At 35.0% G+C, this 18,944-nt stretch overlaps 2 protein-coding genes across 2 annotated transcripts in view; both read right to left on the minus strand.

The window, feature by feature from the left end:
• Positions 1-1,106: 1,106 nt before the first annotated feature.
• LOC140823564 (uncharacterized) lies at positions 1,107-4,326 on the minus strand. The gene is made up of 6 exons (XM_073184976.1): positions 4,024-4,326; positions 3,833-3,907; positions 2,995-3,083; positions 2,593-2,677; positions 1,996-2,077; positions 1,107-1,491 (listed from the first exon to the last, which is right to left on the minus strand). Exons 1-6 carry the CDS (start codon positions 4,183-4,185, stop codon positions 1,400-1,402), a joined length of 585 nt encoding a protein of 194 aa, XP_073041077.1. The 5' UTR covers positions 4,186-4,326; the 3' UTR covers positions 1,107-1,399.
• Positions 4,327-6,323: 1,997 nt separating this feature from the next.
• The window catches only part of LOC140823572 (protein ILITYHIA), a 55,785-nt gene continuing 43,164 nt past the window's right edge, over positions 6,324-18,944 (minus strand). Inside the window, exons 44-60 of the mRNA XM_073184987.1 lie at positions 18,880-18,931; positions 18,683-18,789; positions 18,551-18,610; positions 18,348-18,462; positions 18,089-18,199; positions 17,847-17,984; positions 17,657-17,779; positions 17,386-17,457; positions 15,083-15,195; positions 14,393-14,551; positions 13,795-13,891; positions 13,534-13,716; positions 12,192-12,386; positions 7,987-8,166; positions 7,755-7,887; positions 7,484-7,562; positions 6,324-6,835 (exon numbers count right to left, since the gene is read on the minus strand). Of these exons, the coding sequence (XP_073041088.1) occupies positions 6,799-6,835; positions 7,484-7,562; positions 7,755-7,887; positions 7,987-8,166; positions 12,192-12,386; positions 13,534-13,716; positions 13,795-13,891; positions 14,393-14,551; positions 15,083-15,195; positions 17,386-17,457; positions 17,657-17,779; positions 17,847-17,984; positions 18,089-18,199; positions 18,348-18,462; positions 18,551-18,610; positions 18,683-18,789; positions 18,880-18,931 (1,954 nt within the window). The 3' untranslated portion in view covers positions 6,324-6,798. The remainder of the gene's footprint in view (positions 6,836-7,483; positions 7,563-7,754; positions 7,888-7,986; positions 8,167-12,191; positions 12,387-13,533; positions 13,717-13,794; positions 13,892-14,392; positions 14,552-15,082; positions 15,196-17,385; positions 17,458-17,656; positions 17,780-17,846; positions 17,985-18,088; positions 18,200-18,347; positions 18,463-18,550; positions 18,611-18,682; positions 18,790-18,879; positions 18,932-18,944) is intronic.

Here is an 18,944-nt window from a genome sequence, read left to right on the forward strand (position 1 = left end):
TATAAAAAATATTGATTAATATGATATTTTTTGTTTTAGAGTGAAATGATTAATCGTTCATCTTATTAACAAAAAACCGCTTAGATAATGATGGCTACAAATAAATTTAATCCCAAGTGGCTAAAATTTACCACGAACATGACCTCTCAAGGGAGGAATTGGTCACTTTGAACAAAAAAAAATAATTATTACTATTAATATTATAATAAGTTAAATGTCAATTTAAGGAGTCAAAGTTACGAACAAGACGAAATCCAAGAAATCACGTACCAATCAAGCATTAACAGAATCCCATTTCAAACGGAGAAGATTCTTCGTGAATTTTTCTATCAACGACGTCACGTCCCGAGTCTCAGACCCATAGAAATATGGCGGTGTGTAATAAGCTCTTGTAAAATTCATTAGGTATACAGTCTTTTTTTTTTCCTTTCGAAAAGGTGGATCATTGTTGTTATAAGAGTCGATTGTAAATCCTTATAAACAAATTCTAGCAACGAATCTCTATCCGTCGTTGATTTACGAAAATGATCAAACCAATCTGAACAATACCGGCAAATCCATGCAAGACTGAATCATTACGTGCGATATCAACATGAGCCTCCGAAGTAAAGCAAAGTAAAATTTAGCTGAGACGTTTTACTTTAAAACAAGATAGTGAGGCGTATTCAAAAAGTTGGCATTGTTTGGTGCAAATTCGACTTTCACTAAAGTTGTTCAGCATTGATTAGTAGTTCAGTATGTAATTTAACAATGTTGAATCTTCGAGTCAGACAAAAACAACGCAAAAATCTTTACAACTTACCAATTTTAAGGACATGGAATCTTGAACACTTTCTATATATTCGATCCATATAACGTTTACTTTCGGATTAAAATGTTTCGAAAATATTAATAAAACAACTCGATATCTGAATCCAACAGCATCTATTCAAGCCAATGTGTCACGTTTCGATTTTTCCCCCCTCCCTTTTCACCCTAAAAGCAAGACTAAAATGGGGTCGTGGGATTTGATAAGAAACTCCTACAAGTGAATAGAAAAGAGAACCAATCCTAAGCATGAGCGTCTTTGTTGCAAAAATATACGAACACTTGAGCTCCAAAACATATCAAGGAAATATATATGCCCCACAAAATAAGGGCACGCTTTTTCTTGAATAAAACCTGGAATTTACCATATCCAAAAAATTGAATTGCAAGTTGAAGATTGAACATACAACTATTCAATGTTTACTGTGTCAAAACTTTGAAGTCAGAGGAGTGTTCACTTAAAGATTTCCGAGAAAGGATAAAAGGAAGTAAGTTAATGTTACTACAAGCACATATTTTTACTCCTAACCTCAGTTTTCTCCAGCTGCACCATTTTGCAGCTCGATTTTAAGGCGAAACATAGTTTTGTAAGTCAAACTCCAACTTTGGCAACTTTTCTCTGCTCGATTTGTCCTGTTAGAGGACACTGCATTTCTGTCCAACTAATGGCAGCCATTGTTGCACCTACAAATTACCATCACACGGTTCATACAGCAATTCAAGAAGGGTTGTTTTTTTTTAATGTCGTGGTATCCTTTGTTGCGCGCACTGGGTAAACCCACGGGCTGATAGTCTGCAACCACGTTAGCCAAGTAAATGGCACAGGGTTTGTGCGACAGGCTCGCCTGAGAAGATGTTAATATGGGAAATCGAACCCATGACCACATACCGAATGTTCACATATTTCATAAACTCGGGTACCACCACTGGGGGCTTTCTGAGAAGGGTTGGTTGAAGAACAAAAAAGGTGCCATATGCATATAGATAACATGAGCCTAATTTGAAAGATTGAAGCTAAAAAGAACTACAATACTCGATTAAATTAACTTAATGGTTCAAAGAATTTTTAATATCCTACTGAAGCAAGGCCGGCTAATTCATTAGAGACAATCTTGTTTGCTTGGAATATAGTTTTTCTATGTCGAATAAAGTACTCAGCAACTAATTAAATAGACAAGAGGAACGTACCAGCGGCACTTTCAGCAGAAACAACACCGAGTTCATTTTTGGCAGTTGATAAATAATATGATCTTGCATCGCCGAGGGAGAGCTTTTTGAAGGAGAAATGTCATGGTGAACAAACCAAACCCGATGAGCAAATAAGTCCCAAGTCAAAGAGTAGATGCTATTTATTTATAAACAAAAACTAATCTAAAACAGGACATTACATATAGGCATTGTTTGATTCAAAGGATAAGGCATTAATTATTTTCACATCTTTGTTTCATCCCGCGTTTGACTTGAGTTGTATAAAAATTGGAGATATATTTCTCTGTGTCATCCATATTATTTATTCATTTTGTTATCCATACTATACGCCCTTTATTATCCAATCCTACAAACCAAACGATGTCATAAAGTAATCAAAGGGACATTGACTTCATCGAACCAAGGATTGCCATTAACCAATAACTTGACATAATGAAAAAATAACGATGGTATCTATAAAACTTCCACATGTAGTAGACATGACGCATTTGGCTTTATCGATGACACTCGCCAAATATGATTTATGTTGAAAAAAATACTTGAATATATTATATAAACATGAAGCATGAAGGATACAACTAAAGCTTTAACAATGTCCCCAGGCCGAAACGAGGTGTGCATATCTACTTTGTCAATCTCAGTTGCTCTGACATCTTGTTGTCTGTTACCAATCATAAAAACAAACAACGAAGAATCCGAATCAGTCGTGATTTGGACCACAAGCAATACAAGATAAGACGTCGAAAAACATAAAACGAAGGCAAAAGTATTTTGTGTGTGCGGTTCATTAGCTCTAAAACAATGAAAGTAACAAACATAAACATAAACGACTGAAGCTTCATTTAAATTATTGATTTGCTAGTTGTTCCAAACCAAGATTCATACAATCAGCCATTTCTGATGTTACCAAAAATCTAAACCCCAATCTTCTCCGTACTAGTGGTGCCCATAATACCTTCTCAGAGCTATTTTTCATACCTAATAGTGCCGGAAAACTTCTCTCTTACAGACTTAGGACCCACACACATTATATCTGCTGAAGCCATTTTAGCCATCACTTTTGTTACCTGTCACAGTGAATAGAATAAATCAAACGATGAATAAAACCACCATCACTGTCAACAAAATAAGTAAAAAAATAAAACGAAATTAACAAAAAGTCAGCACCAAAAATTAATTAAAATTCTAAAAAGAAAATGTAAAACCAATAACATTCTTCAGCCACAACCACGTAGAGTTTAATTAACTGATGAGCCCTAAGCAATAAATCAAATATCACTCCTCCTTATTTGTTAAACCATGCAAAAAAAAGAAAACTTCAGAGATTGTCTAAGGTAGTTACACAAGTTGGCCAAAGAAATAAAAGAAGCCCGTCTTCAGTCGGAAATTTTAAATCATTAGTTCAAATTTCTGTTTCAATGACAACAGCCAAACAATACTAGTCAACGTAAAATCACCACAAATACTATCCATTTTCTCACTTGAAAATTCACACAGATATGCATAGCTACACAAAATTTTACTAGCTATTGATTACTAGCATTTATCTTTCTGGGGGAATAAAACAATTCAACCATCCCCATATTTGAACTTTCAACTTCGCAACACCTTTTCAAACAAATTATGTGCCCCCACCTCTTACTTCATCGTCTCCTCATAAGAACAAACACCACTCAAATTCTCAAAGCAATCTTAGAGAAGAAAATAACAATACTCACACTCTGGCATTAGAATTTCACATTAACACCACAAACTTTTAACGCAAAGCAAGCCCAGTATCCTTTTTACAAAAATACCTCCTTAAACAAATTCTTACTCTTGCAATGACAATAACACCAGGTTCTGGAACTGGACCATGCGCCTTGTGACCCGTCACCTCCACCGTTGGCCTCTAATAAATAAAAATATCAAACAACGCAAACAAGTTTTTAACAAAAAAATCGAAAATTTAATCCAAATTCAACCCCAAAACATCATAACAAAGATGGGTTTTTCCAGATAATTTACCTGGTCAGCCGATTCCGGTAAAGCAGGGGTGATGGAGATGAACCCAGTGAGGGAAGCGTACACGGTTTTATCATGGGCTGAAACGTAGGCTCCCCTTCCTGCTCTCAACTCGGCGGCTTTTCCCAGTACTTCACCTGGCGTCACGAAAGTATCGCCTTTCATTTATTCGTCTTCAGAAACTGCACGCGAATGAATCCCTTCTCAGTTCGCCATTAGAGAGTGAGAATGTAGGTTTCCACGGCTCTCGTTCTTTCAATTCGGTAGGCCCTCCTGGGGTTTTGGTGCAAAATTCTATGGTGGATTTGGGCTTTTGTGTAACAAATTAAATTTGTTGAGGTATAATGAGCAATATATGTACAAGCCCAAACATTTTTATGAACGAATACCCATTGTGTCGTTTATAAAAGGTTTTAATTTTAAATAATTTAATTTAAAATTTGAAAAAAAAAATCATGTTTAATTGCAAGTAAGATTGTTTAACGATGCTTAATGTGATCAATCTACATTTGACCAATTTTCTCGTTTTTTTGGAATCATGATATTTTCTTACGTTTCACGTTTAATACTGTTTTTAATCGAATCGTGGTATTTTTTCACGTTTCATGTTTAATACTATATTTTTAAACACTGATTAAAAGTAAGGGTTGACCGACTTTGGATTTTAAGGTTTTATGCTAACGGTTGTGGGCATTTAAAAGAATATTTATTTTAAATATCATATATTAGATATTTTCTAATTGAGTTTAGAAAAAAAAAAGATTTTAATTTTGAAAAACTCTGATTAATGAGAAAATTGAAAGTATCATATTATTCAATGGCATCAATTTTAGCACTTCATCTCAATGATGAAAATTTGGTTTATATTTTTGGGTTTTATGTTGGTTCCACAAATGTATTTATTATGAAATACTTATTCAATCTGCTTATTTTGTTTCATACATGTTATTTATTATGTTATCTATGCTGCTCTTTCAACTCAACAAACTTCTGCTTGTAATTGTTACATCACAAAATCTCATGTGAAACGATTTCATATGTAAATTTTATATAAAAAGTTATTTTATTTGAGTCATATATGAAAAAAAATACTATTTTTTATTGTCAATATAAGTATGTTTAATCGGTCTCACAAGAAATTTACTGTTTCTCATACGCTCAACTCGTGGGTTTTTTATTAAAAAAATTACCATGAAAGTTTTGATTTAAACATATTTTTTTTTATGAATTATAGTGATACATATATTGACAGAAATCCATGTGCAGATGAAAATGTGTTGTTACTTTCTCACACACGAAGTCTCACGTAGTACGAATAATAAGATAAATGCTCGACCTGCTGGAGGAGGACCAGATACATATCAATTATCATTATATATTCCGAAGTAGAGCCTTCAGTTTAGTACTAATGCATTTCTGTTTTATTACTTGTTACTTATTATTTTCCATATATACAATCACTTTAGTCCTCTACGTTTAAACATTTTTTATTAATTTTTTTATGTGAAATTTTATTCTATTTATTTCTTCGGAGCAAATTGAATTAATAGTTAATAATATTGGAGGCATTACATACATTGTTCAATTGAATATTTTGTTTGGACCTCGCAGTGTTTGTGGAGTGTGATCCAAAAGCACCTCATGGCGACTTATTTGTTTTGACATTGTAGAGATGCATAGACCCAATCGAGTTATGCGACAATTTGGTATGACACAACTGATACGAATCCTGCAACTGATGGTTTGGTTACACCTACTAACTATCACAACAATGTAAACCGAAACAACGGCACCACCAAATCACCGTTCATTTAACGACTCCGACGGTTCGATGAACTGATTAGCGGACAGGAAATGCATTATTCTGCAGTGTAGTGGTTTGGTTTTATTCTGCAGTGTATTATAGTATTTACGTTGTCGATATTGTTGAAAAATGTTTAAAATCATTTCGTCATAAAAGGTATGCAAGACCCATGTTGGTCAACATTAACATTTTCTCATGTGACTCATATTCAATAAAAAAATATATACACTGCATGTCGGAATCATCCAAGATAAATCGTAATTTATCATCATCTTCAATGGGCAAATGTACTTCCTACAGACGATATAACTCCATATACATATATTTTGTCGACAATTTCAGGCAGAATTTTGGGACATCAACATTTAGTTTCCTATGTACTTTTGCAAGCAATTCTGAAAAATTCGATGATCGTGATATAATTGCTCAGTGGGGATGTTGGTAAGTAAATATTAGAAATAAAATATATAGAGAAACAATTCTTAATAAAAAAATATAGCATAAAAAATTCAAATTAATACATATTTGAGTAACATCATAATTTCATCAAGCTGAAGTCCTTGATAAATTATATAGTTTAAGAACACATTTCAATTAACTTCATAGATTGTTCTGCAAAAGTTGATATTTGATGCATAACCAGGAGCCTTCTCTAAGTTCCTGCTCACTCAAAAGTCAAAACTGATTCTCCAGAGTGATATATCATAACTAGGTGCCGTCCCGAAGTTCCAGTTAACTCAAAACTGATAACTCAGAGTGATATATTCCAATAAATACAACAGAGTCCGAGTACTTGGAACGAAGAATCACATTTCCACCACAGGTGTACATAGTGTACGTATATTGTGTTTGTATATGTTCTTCGCAGCAGGAAAATGCATTCATGATCTTGGTTCCGATCCCCGATCTTCTTTGACATTAATATTCAAGGAAAGACGTTGAAAACAAACCAAAACTGTGTTTGACACACTATTTCATTCAGAGCTTGTTGGCTCGTCTTCACTGTCATCACTGCACAAAAGGAGCCTGAGTTATGTCGTGAGAATCTAGTTTCTACAAACAGATTTGAAGATGGAAATATGTCCTTGATCGAATGTTCGGATCACATAACAGGAGATGAATTCAAGGTAGAACATCACAGGAGATGAATGCAAGGTAGAGTAGCAATGTATATATAGATTGACCATTAAATGCATCTTCAATATGGGCACTCCAGATATAACTAGTGGCTCAGCCCCTGTCAATATCCCATATCTATTGCTATGGATCCATCTCCCTTTCGATCGCCACTTCTTTAGACAACTTTCTGACACTCGAGGTCTATCTATTGGCTCCTGGTAATTTAATTAGTAATTGTACAACAATTTTATTTTATTAATTTAAGTGAACGGTGAGGATTTTATCACCCCCACCCTCTCCATATTCATTTATTAGGGATCTGATTCGATCCCCATTTTCAGAGGAAAGAACCATGCATGAAGTCACAACCATAGTCGATTGGCGTACATAACTTGAAGCCAAACAAAGGCAAAGCAGCTGTATTCAAGGAGCATACATAGGTTCTATATATTGAGAATCGGATTGAGACAGACATGAAAAAAGAACACAATAAATTATCCAACAAGATCCTATAAAAGTAAAATGAACATGGCTCTTCACCTGTATTCCGGGAGCTTTGATATTCTCCTGGCATCTAAGCCTGTGATATACTTTTGCGCAGCTTGTAAATTTTCTATACCTAGATGATGATAGAGAAAAATGGGTGTTTTAGACGATGATAGAGAAAAATGGGTGTTAAAAATTGATCTAAAGCAAATATTGTACTTTTGGAAATACTCGTGCATAAATATAGAATCACAAACCCTGGCTCCCGTAGCTGATGCAAAAAGAAATCAAGATGCATATGAGGTAAATGGAAAGAAATACATACCCTTAACCAATTGAAAGCTGTGTAAAGCACATCTTTCTGCAGCTAGCCTTACAGGGGTAGATCCATCCTTCAAGCATTCAGCAAGCACAGGACCAAATAATGAAGTATGAATTATGACTGCCTGGGGATTAGCCTGCCAAAAATATGAATTATGAGATTCGTGAAGGATAAAATACAAAATTCGTGATATAATACAACTACTGCACTATTATTGACTAAGCTCGTAATATACTTTGGAGACTGTCTTCACAGTACTTAAGGCCCTTCTTCTGACTTCACTTGAGTCATCTTGCATGGCCAATACCAAAGAAGTCAATGTTGCCAAATGAGCAGAAGTGTTAGAAGGCTCAATCCGGACTTGGTAAAGTAAAAGTCTTCCCAGAGCCCGTACCGATGATTCACGAACAGGGAACTGCAAGTATTAGATCCACAAGACAAGCATTTTTATTAATTATGCCTTCAAAATGTTTGATTTTTCGCAAAGATATTTTTAGCTCAGTCAATAAGATAGCTTCCAAAGTACATGATTCAAAGTCAACAAATACTGAGGCCATTACAAAATATCCTTTAGTTTAGGTATCAAGGCCAAAACACTTGAGGCATTTAGTTAATTTAAGAGCTACGTTCATCCTGACCCTTTTTTTCCCTCGTTTTCTAAACTTACAAAATTCAATTATTTATTAGTTCATTCTGAACATATTACAATTTTCAAACTACAATTTTTTATCTTTGCTTAAAATGAGTGCTGGAAATCAGTACCGACTGGATATAGAAACTGATAAGAAGCATGCCAGCATGTAAAAAAGTGGGTCTGAACCCAAGCCTTGAATCTCTAGGAGTACTTTGCTATTTTCTCTCTCAAACCCTCGAAGCATCCTCTTTTTTCCAAAAAGCCTTAAAAATTATCATGCTAACCATAATATATTACAGATAAGTCCTCGACAAAGCCATGCACTGCATTAATATACTATTGCACCATGCTCGCAGTTCTGATTTCAAATATGTTTCCTCCTAAGCTAATACTCTTGAATAGGAATATTAATTTGCTCATCCTCAACCGACTGGCTCCGAGTGTACTCCCTGAACTATTTTCAATTGCGTAAATATCCATGCCAATATTTTCTGGTTAAGCAAAGGTCCAAGTCAAACAACGCATTTTAGGGTATTCTGCTATACTCGTCAGTATTTTGCAAGAAAAAAGTTATCCACCATTTGGTAATAAGAGAAATACGGAAGAAAGAATTGTTAAAATATTCATGAGAGATAATATGACAAATGAGAGATAAAGGTCAGATCAGTATATAAAGAGTAATTTAAAAACAAGACAAGGGGTTGAAGAATCTCCACAAGGAGTACAAACTTATCAAGGTTTGAAGAATTTGAACACAACTGAAACTAAGAACAGTAGGACACTCATAAAGTACTGTCGAAAGAATCAAATAAATAATAAAAAAGCAAGGTCAAATGGATTAAAGATGGAGATCACAATACAAAATTTTTTAACTCGCTTTCGAATCAACAAAGAAGCAAGGCTACCATTAACAGATTGGAAAGAGATGATGGATCGGTTACGAGTGATGAGGATGAAATTGTCTCAATTATTTTGAAGTTCTAAAAGGAGTTGTACAGTTTGTCAGATTCGAGATGTTGGGGCATTGAAGGAGTGGAGTGGTGCCCCATTGATGCAGATTTGAGTCGAGATTTAGAAAAAAAGTTATCCGAAGAGGAGGTCAAGAAATCCGTTTTTCAGTGTGATGGTTGTAAGAGTCTGGGGGCCGACGGCTTTACTTTGGCATTTTTTCAAGAGTGCTGGGATATAGTCAAAGGAGATATAATAAAGGTTTTCGATGAGTTCTTTCAAGCGGAATCATATATGGTGTAACCAACGAAACATATATATGTTTGATCCGAAAAAAAATGAACCGTTCAAAGTGAAGGATTTCAGACCGATTAGCCTGTCAACAACTTTGTATAAGATAATAGCAAAAGTTTTAACAACAATGATTAAGAATGTGATTAAGAATGTGATAGCAGAGACAATATCCGAATCTCAGAATGCTTTCGTTGAGGGAAGACAAATACTTGATTGTGGTCTTATAACGAACGAACTACTCGAAGAAGGAAGGAGAAAGAAAAAGAAAGGATGTGAATTGAAGGTAGATTTCGAAAAGGCTTATAACAATGTGAATTGGGAGTTTTTGGATTTTGTTTTGATGAAAAACGGGTTTGGAGGGAGACGGAGAAGATGGATCAAAAGATGTGTATCGAATGTATCATTTTCTGTTATGATTAACGGGAGGCCAAGGATTAAATTTAAGGCGTATAAAGGGCTTAGACAAGGAGATCTGATGCCTCTTTTTTTGTTCAATTTGGTGGTGGATGTGTTGGGGAGATTGATTGATAAAGCAAAGGAATGTAACAAGGGGGATCGAGATATCTCACATTCAGTTTGCGGACGATACACTTTTCTTCGTGAGGAATGAAGACCATATCAGGTTTCTGGTGCAAGTTGTGAGATCTTTTTGCGATTTGTCTGGATTAAAAATCAATTGGGAAAAGAGTGCTTTGTTGGGTATCCACTGTGAACAAGAAGAAATTGAACTGTTAGCACAACAAATTGGATGTGGTAAGGAGATGTGACCTATTAAATATTTGGGAGTGCTTTTAGGAGGAAATCTGTTGCAAGCTTCGTTTTGGGATCCCATTGTGTCTAAGATGTCGAAAAAATTGGTAAGTTGGAAAAAAGCTTTGTTGTCAGGAGAGGGAAGATTAACCTTGATAACATCGGTTTGAAATGCAATCCCGATTTATTACATGTCTCTTTTTAGGGTGCCTAAAGGTATAGCGGAAGTGATGGAGAAGATTTCAAGAAACTTTTTATGGGACGGAACGGATGGGATCATGTGTGCAAACCTGAGGAAAAAAGCGGATTGGGTGTTGGGAATATTGTTTTGAGAAACAAGGCTATGTTGGGGAAATAGTGGTGGAGATTTTATGCTGAAAATGGGACGTTGTGGAAGTAGATCATTGTAAGTAAATATGGGTTACAAGAGAATGGGCGGGATGCGGGTTTAGCAATAAACGAGACGTTCAGTTGCCCATGGAAGTTTATTTCCCGACTATACCCGATTTTTCAGCAGCTATTTTCTATTAATGTGAGAGAGGTAACAAGGCTAGATTTTGGGAAGACAAGTGGTGGGGAGATTATTCTTTTAAAGAACTTTTTCCGGCATTATTTCAGTTCTCCGCTGTTCACAATTCGCATACATCATACTTTGTTCAATTTGACAACTCCACGTCTTCTCAACCCACGGATTTTCATTTTAGAAAGACTGTGAGAGAGGAGGAGCTTTTCCAGTTGTCTGAGTTATTAGGTGTGTTAGAGAGGACTAGGTTGGTTGAAGGGGTAGATGATTATCGTGTGTGGAGTGGGGATTCATTGGGTATTTTCTCAGTTAAATATTTCTCTGAGTCCTTTTTTCCCCATACTCGCTTTCCCGTATTTCCTCTTTTCCATGTTATTTGGAAGGTTCCGGTACCAAAAACGATTTAGGTATGGATAGCGACTCAGGGTAAGCTGCCGACCTCGGAGATGTTACAAAAAAAATAGCCATCCATTGCTATGTGCCCAAATTGGTGTGTGTTGTGTAGAAATGAAACGGAAACTCAGGATCATATGCTCATACATTGCCCATTCACGACCGGATTGTGGGCTAGAGCTTTGCAAGAACTGGGATTGGTTTCGGTGATGCCTAAAGTCAACGAAGGATTTATTCGATATGGATCTAGGACAACTAACTGGTACGAGGGGAGGATTTTTTTGGCAAGTGGTGGTTCAAGTCATATGCTGGACAGTATGGTTGGAAAGAAATCAAAGAATTTTTTAAGATAAAGAAGACACTACGGAACATTGTTGGAAAAAAATCAAGATCAAAGTTGCTATGTGGATCGGCACTCATGATGACTTTAAAAACGTCTCGATCTTAGACATATTGCGATATTGGGCTTATGTGTATCATTGATAGAACATTGAAATTATGTAATTCATGTTGAAAGTGCACTAGTCCACTGATGTACTTGTTCTCGTCATATTATTAAAAAAATATCATCTCTTATGAAAAAGAAAATAAAGTATCGTCGCTGAGTATTAACAAAATATTACAAAAAATAAAAGATATTGGTACCATTACATCCACAGTAGCACGCTGGGAATTTAAGAAGGCAGGAACAATCAGTGAACACTTTTGACCACTTGTACTCATCAGTTGATCAAATAGTCTCTTGTTCTTAATTCAAACATGATAGAGTGTGAAATGGTACAGGCAATATTCTTCAATTATTAGGTATTCGTAATGGTGATGAGTGATGCAGATATAGGAATGGGAACTATTGATTTTTATTAACTTGAATATTCAAGTTAGAGAAGTAGAGCATTACCTTTTCATCCTTCAAAGCACTTTTCAGGCAATCAACAATGTTTGGAAGCAATGGAGAGACATATATAACGGAAGCATTATGCCTAAGCATTGAAGTAATGGCAAGTACTGATCCATGTCTCGTTATCCAGGAAGAAGAGGAGACTGAATCTGCAACTTCTTTGAGTACTTCAGAAATTTGAGCATTGTCCAAGTACTGTTGCACAAATGTAGCATTTGCTTATCAACAAGACCACCTTTATCTTTATCTAAATAGTCCAAAATTTATTCAAGTAACAAATTGCAATCCTTGAAAAATAGAATAACTAAATTAACTGTTTTACTTACAAACGGGCTTTGAAAACTACAAATGCATTAATATAAGAGAACGACTTTTGCAGAAATGTGGTGCATCAAATAGATCGTTAATCAAGCTTCCAAGTTACAGTGGAGGGTTGATGAATATAAATGCAATAATATATAATCAACATGTCCTCCCCTCGCCTCAGACACCATCATGACCAACACCTCTCCACATACCTGCAGATATACAATAACTTCTATACAGAACCGTTATATGGTCTTTTATGTAAGGATGTAAATGAACCAAACCGTTTGTGAGCTATTCGAAACTCGATTCAATAAAAGCACGTTTGAACTCGTTTAATGAGGTTTGTTAAGACAAACGAACCAAGCCCAAGCTCTACAATATTTGGCTCAATGGCTCGTTAGCTCGTGAACATGTTCGTTGGTAAGTTCATGAATAATCTCTTAGATGGAAAAATAATAGTTTTGATATTTGATTTATTGATTTAGCACTTTACTTATGGAATATAGAAAAAAATCTATTAAATTTATTTATTATAATAAATTTACAAATTTTAATAAGAAAGTTATATTTTCTTCTAAATATATAATTATTTTTTTAATCAATTTAATGAATATTTAAATGTATAATTCATATTTATTAAGTTCGTTTATGTTCGATAAAAGCTTGAATAAGCTCGTGAGCCATGAATATATTCGTTAAATAAAGCTCGAGCTCGTTTTGATAAAAACGAGTCAAACTCAAACATTCAAGAGTTCGGCTCTCTTTCCTTGATTACATCTCTACTTTTATGTCACACTTAGTCCCATTGCATAATTTTGATGTCATGTACTCACGCCATGTGAAAAATAGTTCTTTCTCGCTTCATCCTTCGGGTATTCTAGCTTTGGCAATGCTAAGTAGTTCAGCTTAGGATATCAAATCAGTAGAAGACCACTTTACTATCAACACTAGTATACCAAACAAAGACGGAAATTTTCAAATATATTTGATACAAGGAAGTGATGTTAATGAAACAAAGAGTCTTGCTATTCACCTGAGATAAGATACCCAAAATGATTGCAGAAGAATTTCGTATCTGATCATCTTCATTGTATATCATATCCTTTAGCAGAGCGTGAACACGAGTTACTACAACATTGCTTAAACTTTTTCCAGCATTCTTGATCACACCTTCCAGAGCTGTTAAAATTGCCTCCCGAATTGCAGGCTCTGCTGCCTGGTAAGTTTGATAAGCTACATTATGTCATAGAGCTTTTATACCAGCAATCAAAAAGCACAAAACTATGATAATCACCTGTAGACCGGATAACAAATCACCAACTAAAGGATCAATCCTAGTACTGAGGGCACTAAGCTTCCCGAGGGCTAAGGCAGCACTTGAACGAACAGTCCTGCAAAAGGAATTTATCAAGCAGAAATCAAAAGCTTCATTTCAGTCTCGTTAATACTTGAAGTGAATGAATCCCAAATCGATGAAGCTTGATAGTCAAGCATGAATGCCCATTTAACTATTAAGCAATATTTGCTATTATGAACTAGGGATGTTACCGGACCTGTTCCGGATGTGGGGTAAGGGAACCGTACCAACCCTGTTGGATACCGGATTGGATTTTAGAAGCATAATTCAATCCGAAACCAAAACCCAGATAAATCGGATTTATTCAACATCAATCAATTTTTATTTTTTATCCAACAATTAAGTAAACAAAAAGTTATTTATGAAATAAACCAAAAAAAATTTAATATATTATGGAAACTGATTCAACAAGACTGGATTAAAATGGTTACCGGTCCATTTTTTCAACATTGATGCCAGATTCAATTCAATCCGGAAACGATTAAACCGGTTCCAGATTGACCCGATTGGATAAGCATCACTATTATGAACTGACCTTGTGTTATCTTGTAAACATTTGATGAAAGTTGTTTGAAGTTGGGGTAGAAAAGGCTTCAGCGCTATCCCACCCTTTTGTATCATGATGCTCAAAGTTGACAAAATTGCACTCTTTACTTGCCAGGGAAAACGGTCACCTATGATCCGAATTAGAGGGCTGCAGAAATAACATGCAAGACTGATGTCAACCCATCAAAAGTATTTATAAGTTATCACTAATATCTCAGCCAATGAAATTGATAATTGAGAATAAATAATAAAATATCTTTTGACAACAGAATACCGAAGTGATCATAGCAGAAGTATGAGAACCAAAAATTAAAAAGAACAAATTTTATGTATGACACTAGTTGACATAAAACAAGGAAGATCAACCAAGATAAACTTCTTTCGCATAATAAAAATTCTGTAAACGAATGAGAACACACAGTACGGTAAATTGAGAAGTATGCAAGATATATTTGATGCTTAATTAGCATTTCCAAGGAAAAAACAGATCACATGCCTGGTGAAAATTGATAATTTTTTGCGGTAAAACCCAATAGATATTCATTAATTGAGGGGTTAAGCAAAAAAAAAAAAAGCCTCTTGATGCTTCATCCCCGTGGAAAAAGTGCTATAAACCTCTGATCAACTAAAGGTAAATCAGGAAATAAAGTGTGCCAATCAAAAATTTAATCGTATGTACCCTGTAATTGGAATGACAAATTCTCTTAGAGCCTTTTCGCTGGTTACTTCAATCAACTCCCCAAGACCTAAAGCTGCTTGCTCCCTCAGTTCAGCTGACCCACTTACAAGACCCTGAAAAGGTAAAACTGCAGATCAGCTCTTTTAATGAATAAAGGTTTATAAAAATATAAAAAAATGTTTTGCACGGACAGACATGGCATCACATTGAGTAGAATCAAAGTTTGACAGGACCATGGCGGACTCCTCCAAAACAGATACCAATCTCATAGCATATACATTTATAATCAAGTTATGTGAATACCACAGTAAATGGACAACAACAATTTACAATGCCAAAAATAATAAATATAAAATGAGTCTTCTCACCAAGTTAGTTAACCAGAAAATGGGTTCAGACGTTCAGTTTATAAACTCAGATGGGTAAAATTCCAAGCACAGGCTAATGCAGGATTATACTAGCATAATTTTTTTTTTGATAGGAAACAAATTTTTATTAATATTAATATAAGCAGTTGGATTACAAAGGATAGTAATCCTAATTGGGTCATTACATAGGTGTATACAAGAATAATCCTAAATCTTAGATCAGCGACATACATACTTCCAGTCCCTAACCAAGTCTGAAATAGATAAATGCCGAAACTCTGGCAATAATATCGTCCAAGTGGCGACCTTGAATTTAATAGTTGCCCATAAATTTTCCACAGATTCAGCCGAGTCGTTAAAAATTCTGTTGTTCCTTTCCAACCAAATAGCCCAAAAAATGCCGTGGACAACCGACAACCAGAAACCAAAACCGCTTATTTCTTCGGCCGTTAGGTAACACCGCTTATTATACTAGCATAATCAACTAGTAGTTTTTAAACCACTTGACTCATAGCTTGATTTAAATATAAATATATCTTTTAAAAAAATGAATGTCATATGGTGCATCCCACTCAATAAACACAATTAATATCTGTTCAGATACCTTTGGTAAATAAAATATGATAAGAAAAAATTCGAACTAAAATCTTTCCACTTGGAAACTTTTGGCACTATTTTATTTTTCATTAAATGGCCGTATTGACTGACTGTCCAGCAAATTTAAAAACAACCTCGAGTCTTAAGCAATTGAAGCATATTAATAACTTGATAAAAAGAATCCAGATAGGGAAAAAAACAGAAACTCTAATTTAAGAACTCTGGCAATTAACAGAGTTATGGCATGCAAGCATTGCAATTAAAAGAGCTGTAGCAGCACACCACAAACAAAAAACACAAGAAATGGGTGCAAAACAAAAAAACAAAATACAAGATAAACTGCACGTAAGAGTGGAGGGGTGAAAAGTGCATCTCAATTTATGGATCGACTACAAATATATTCCAAATAAAACTGAAAAAAGTTGTTTCCTTTGATGAGTAACTTCAGATGCAACCTTTGGCATATACAGTTTTAGCTCAGTTTGCTTCCAATGAAGAGGTTGTGAAGATTATTTTGCATCTGTTTTGTGAGTGTGTGGAAGGGTAAGCTTCGGCATGTCTAGTTACTGTTGATTGATGAATTTAAAGTGAAACCTTCAGCAAATGAAAACCAAGAATTTGTTCGACAGAAACACTATAAATGTCAAGGCAAATCCTGACTACAATAATACACAGCAACGCATGTTAATGTGTACCCCCAAATTGCTACAGAACAAATTTCCTTGATTTAGAGATAAAATCTATCACATGATTTCTAAAATTTGATGAAAATTTGATGAAAACCAGAAAAAAAAGGATGTGGACAGATCATAGGAGTGAGCTTTCCTGTGAACAATACTACACACGGCTACACTGTGTGCTTCATTGCAATTTCAGAACCTGCAATCTTTTTACCACAAAATAAAACTTCACAATAGGAAATGCGTGCAACAGGTTTTATTGTACACATTGGTTATGGTAATTTGAGAATCCTTGCAGGTTGTACCAAATTGTGAATCGAGGTGGACAGCCTAAACGATGAACACTTCACACATTACAATTAATCAGATACCCAAAAAAGATATGAAGCGTATGGAAAAGATGAAAAATAAGATGAAAAGCAATTATGCACGAAAAGAACATTCTCCAGAAGTTATTCTCAAATATTAAACCATATACAGAAAAATTTATTAAGCAAAATATGTTCGAAAGAGGTATATTGCAGTTCCAGGTACTTTTGGCAATTTTTCCATTTCTGTTTTTCTTCCATTTGTGGGTTTTGAAAAGCTTAAACCAACAAATTTATATTGCAACAAGTAAATCTCTACTTTCAAACTTTCACAGGTTTCCCAGAAATACCTGGAGAAATAAAGGCAGGACAGGTTGAAGAGCTTTAGGTAGACAAAATCCAGGTATAAGAACTGGTCCTCCCTATATTCATAAAACAAAATGTCATAAATTCATCTTTAACTACATTTTTTATGATTAAAACACACAAATTGTTTGAAGCTGATGCAGACCCCAAACAGTACATATAACTATGACAACAGAAGAATTAAACAGAAAATACTATGTCATGCTTTAAACTTTCTCGACATGTTGAAATCTAAAAATCTAAAGTCTTTGTTACTTTTCTCTTTCTTCGTTCTTTGTCCCGGGATGTTGACACTGCATCACGAACCAGCTTGATATATGAAGGAAGAACCTCTTTAGGAACCGAACTAACAACCCTCAACAAAGCTTCCCAAGAAACCTGTAGAGAACACTGAAAGGTAAAAAGGGAACTTAAGTTGATAATATGAGAAAGATAATCTACATACTGAGACTGTCGCAGAATCTGGATCACTGAGCAAAATTATCAAGGTAGATATCATATTTGGTGCTTCATCAACCAGATACAGTTTGCTATTCTGGAAGAAGTACCCAATCAGATATGAAGAACTTCTCCTTATTGAAGCCTGCAAATATGATTCAAATTAGAACTTTTTTTATCTGTATTTGGTAATATTATTCTTCAAGGCAGTACCACAATATCATAGTTCACATAAACCGAAAAACCTGCCTGATTATCTGCAACTCCTTTAAGAAGCTCTGAAATCAAAGACTCTACACCTTCCTCATCAATAACCAATACAACTGTTTCTGCTGATTTCTTTGCCAAATGTTGAACATCCTATGAATTCATATAGAAACAGTAAATGATCAAGCGATTGGATTTAAAAAAGGAACACAAATAACATCATTAGATAAATAAGTTCCTATTAGGTTATGGACAAAATCAAACAAAACTATTCCTCAGAGAAATAGAGAGGAGTACATACCTCATTGTCGTCACCCATAGAAGCCAGTAAAGCAGGAAGGACTGTACCAAGGTGGAGGCTAAGACCAGCGCCTGCGACCTCTGCCAAAGCTCCTAAAGCATGTGCATTGAAGGCACTAGAGGAAAACCGAAGATAATTGACAAGGCATGTAGAGTACTATTCATATAAAAAGTGTTTAACCACTAGGGAATGTTAGTACGTACGAAAGTGGTAGCTGAACAAGTTTAGGGAGTATATGAGGTAGCACAGCAGAGGTCCTGACACTGAAAAACTATTTTGCATAAATATTTAAAGAGAAACATACAACCACTAAAAATAAGACCAAGAAAACATACCTCAATATTTGTTTTAAGCCATCGAGAGCAGTATCAGAAGTTTGATCGTCTTCCAAAGCATGAAGAAGTGTAGGAACAATTTCATCAATTGCTTGCATCCCAGCACTCTACATCATAACAAGAGAAAAACCCGACTCTAATTTTCTCAATTTTATGCATTACAGCAGAGATACTAGGATGTAACACAGAATGCATACCTTGTACAGTGTACTGAATGCTAAACCTGCAGCCTCACGAACCTCAATCACGCTGAAAGTTACAA

Source organism: Primulina eburnea, chromosome 1 (assembly GCF_022965805.1).
Source record: "Primulina eburnea isolate SZY01 chromosome 1, ASM2296580v1, whole genome shotgun sequence".
NCBI classification, from domain to species: domain Eukaryota; kingdom Viridiplantae; phylum Streptophyta; class Magnoliopsida; order Lamiales; family Gesneriaceae; genus Primulina; species Primulina eburnea.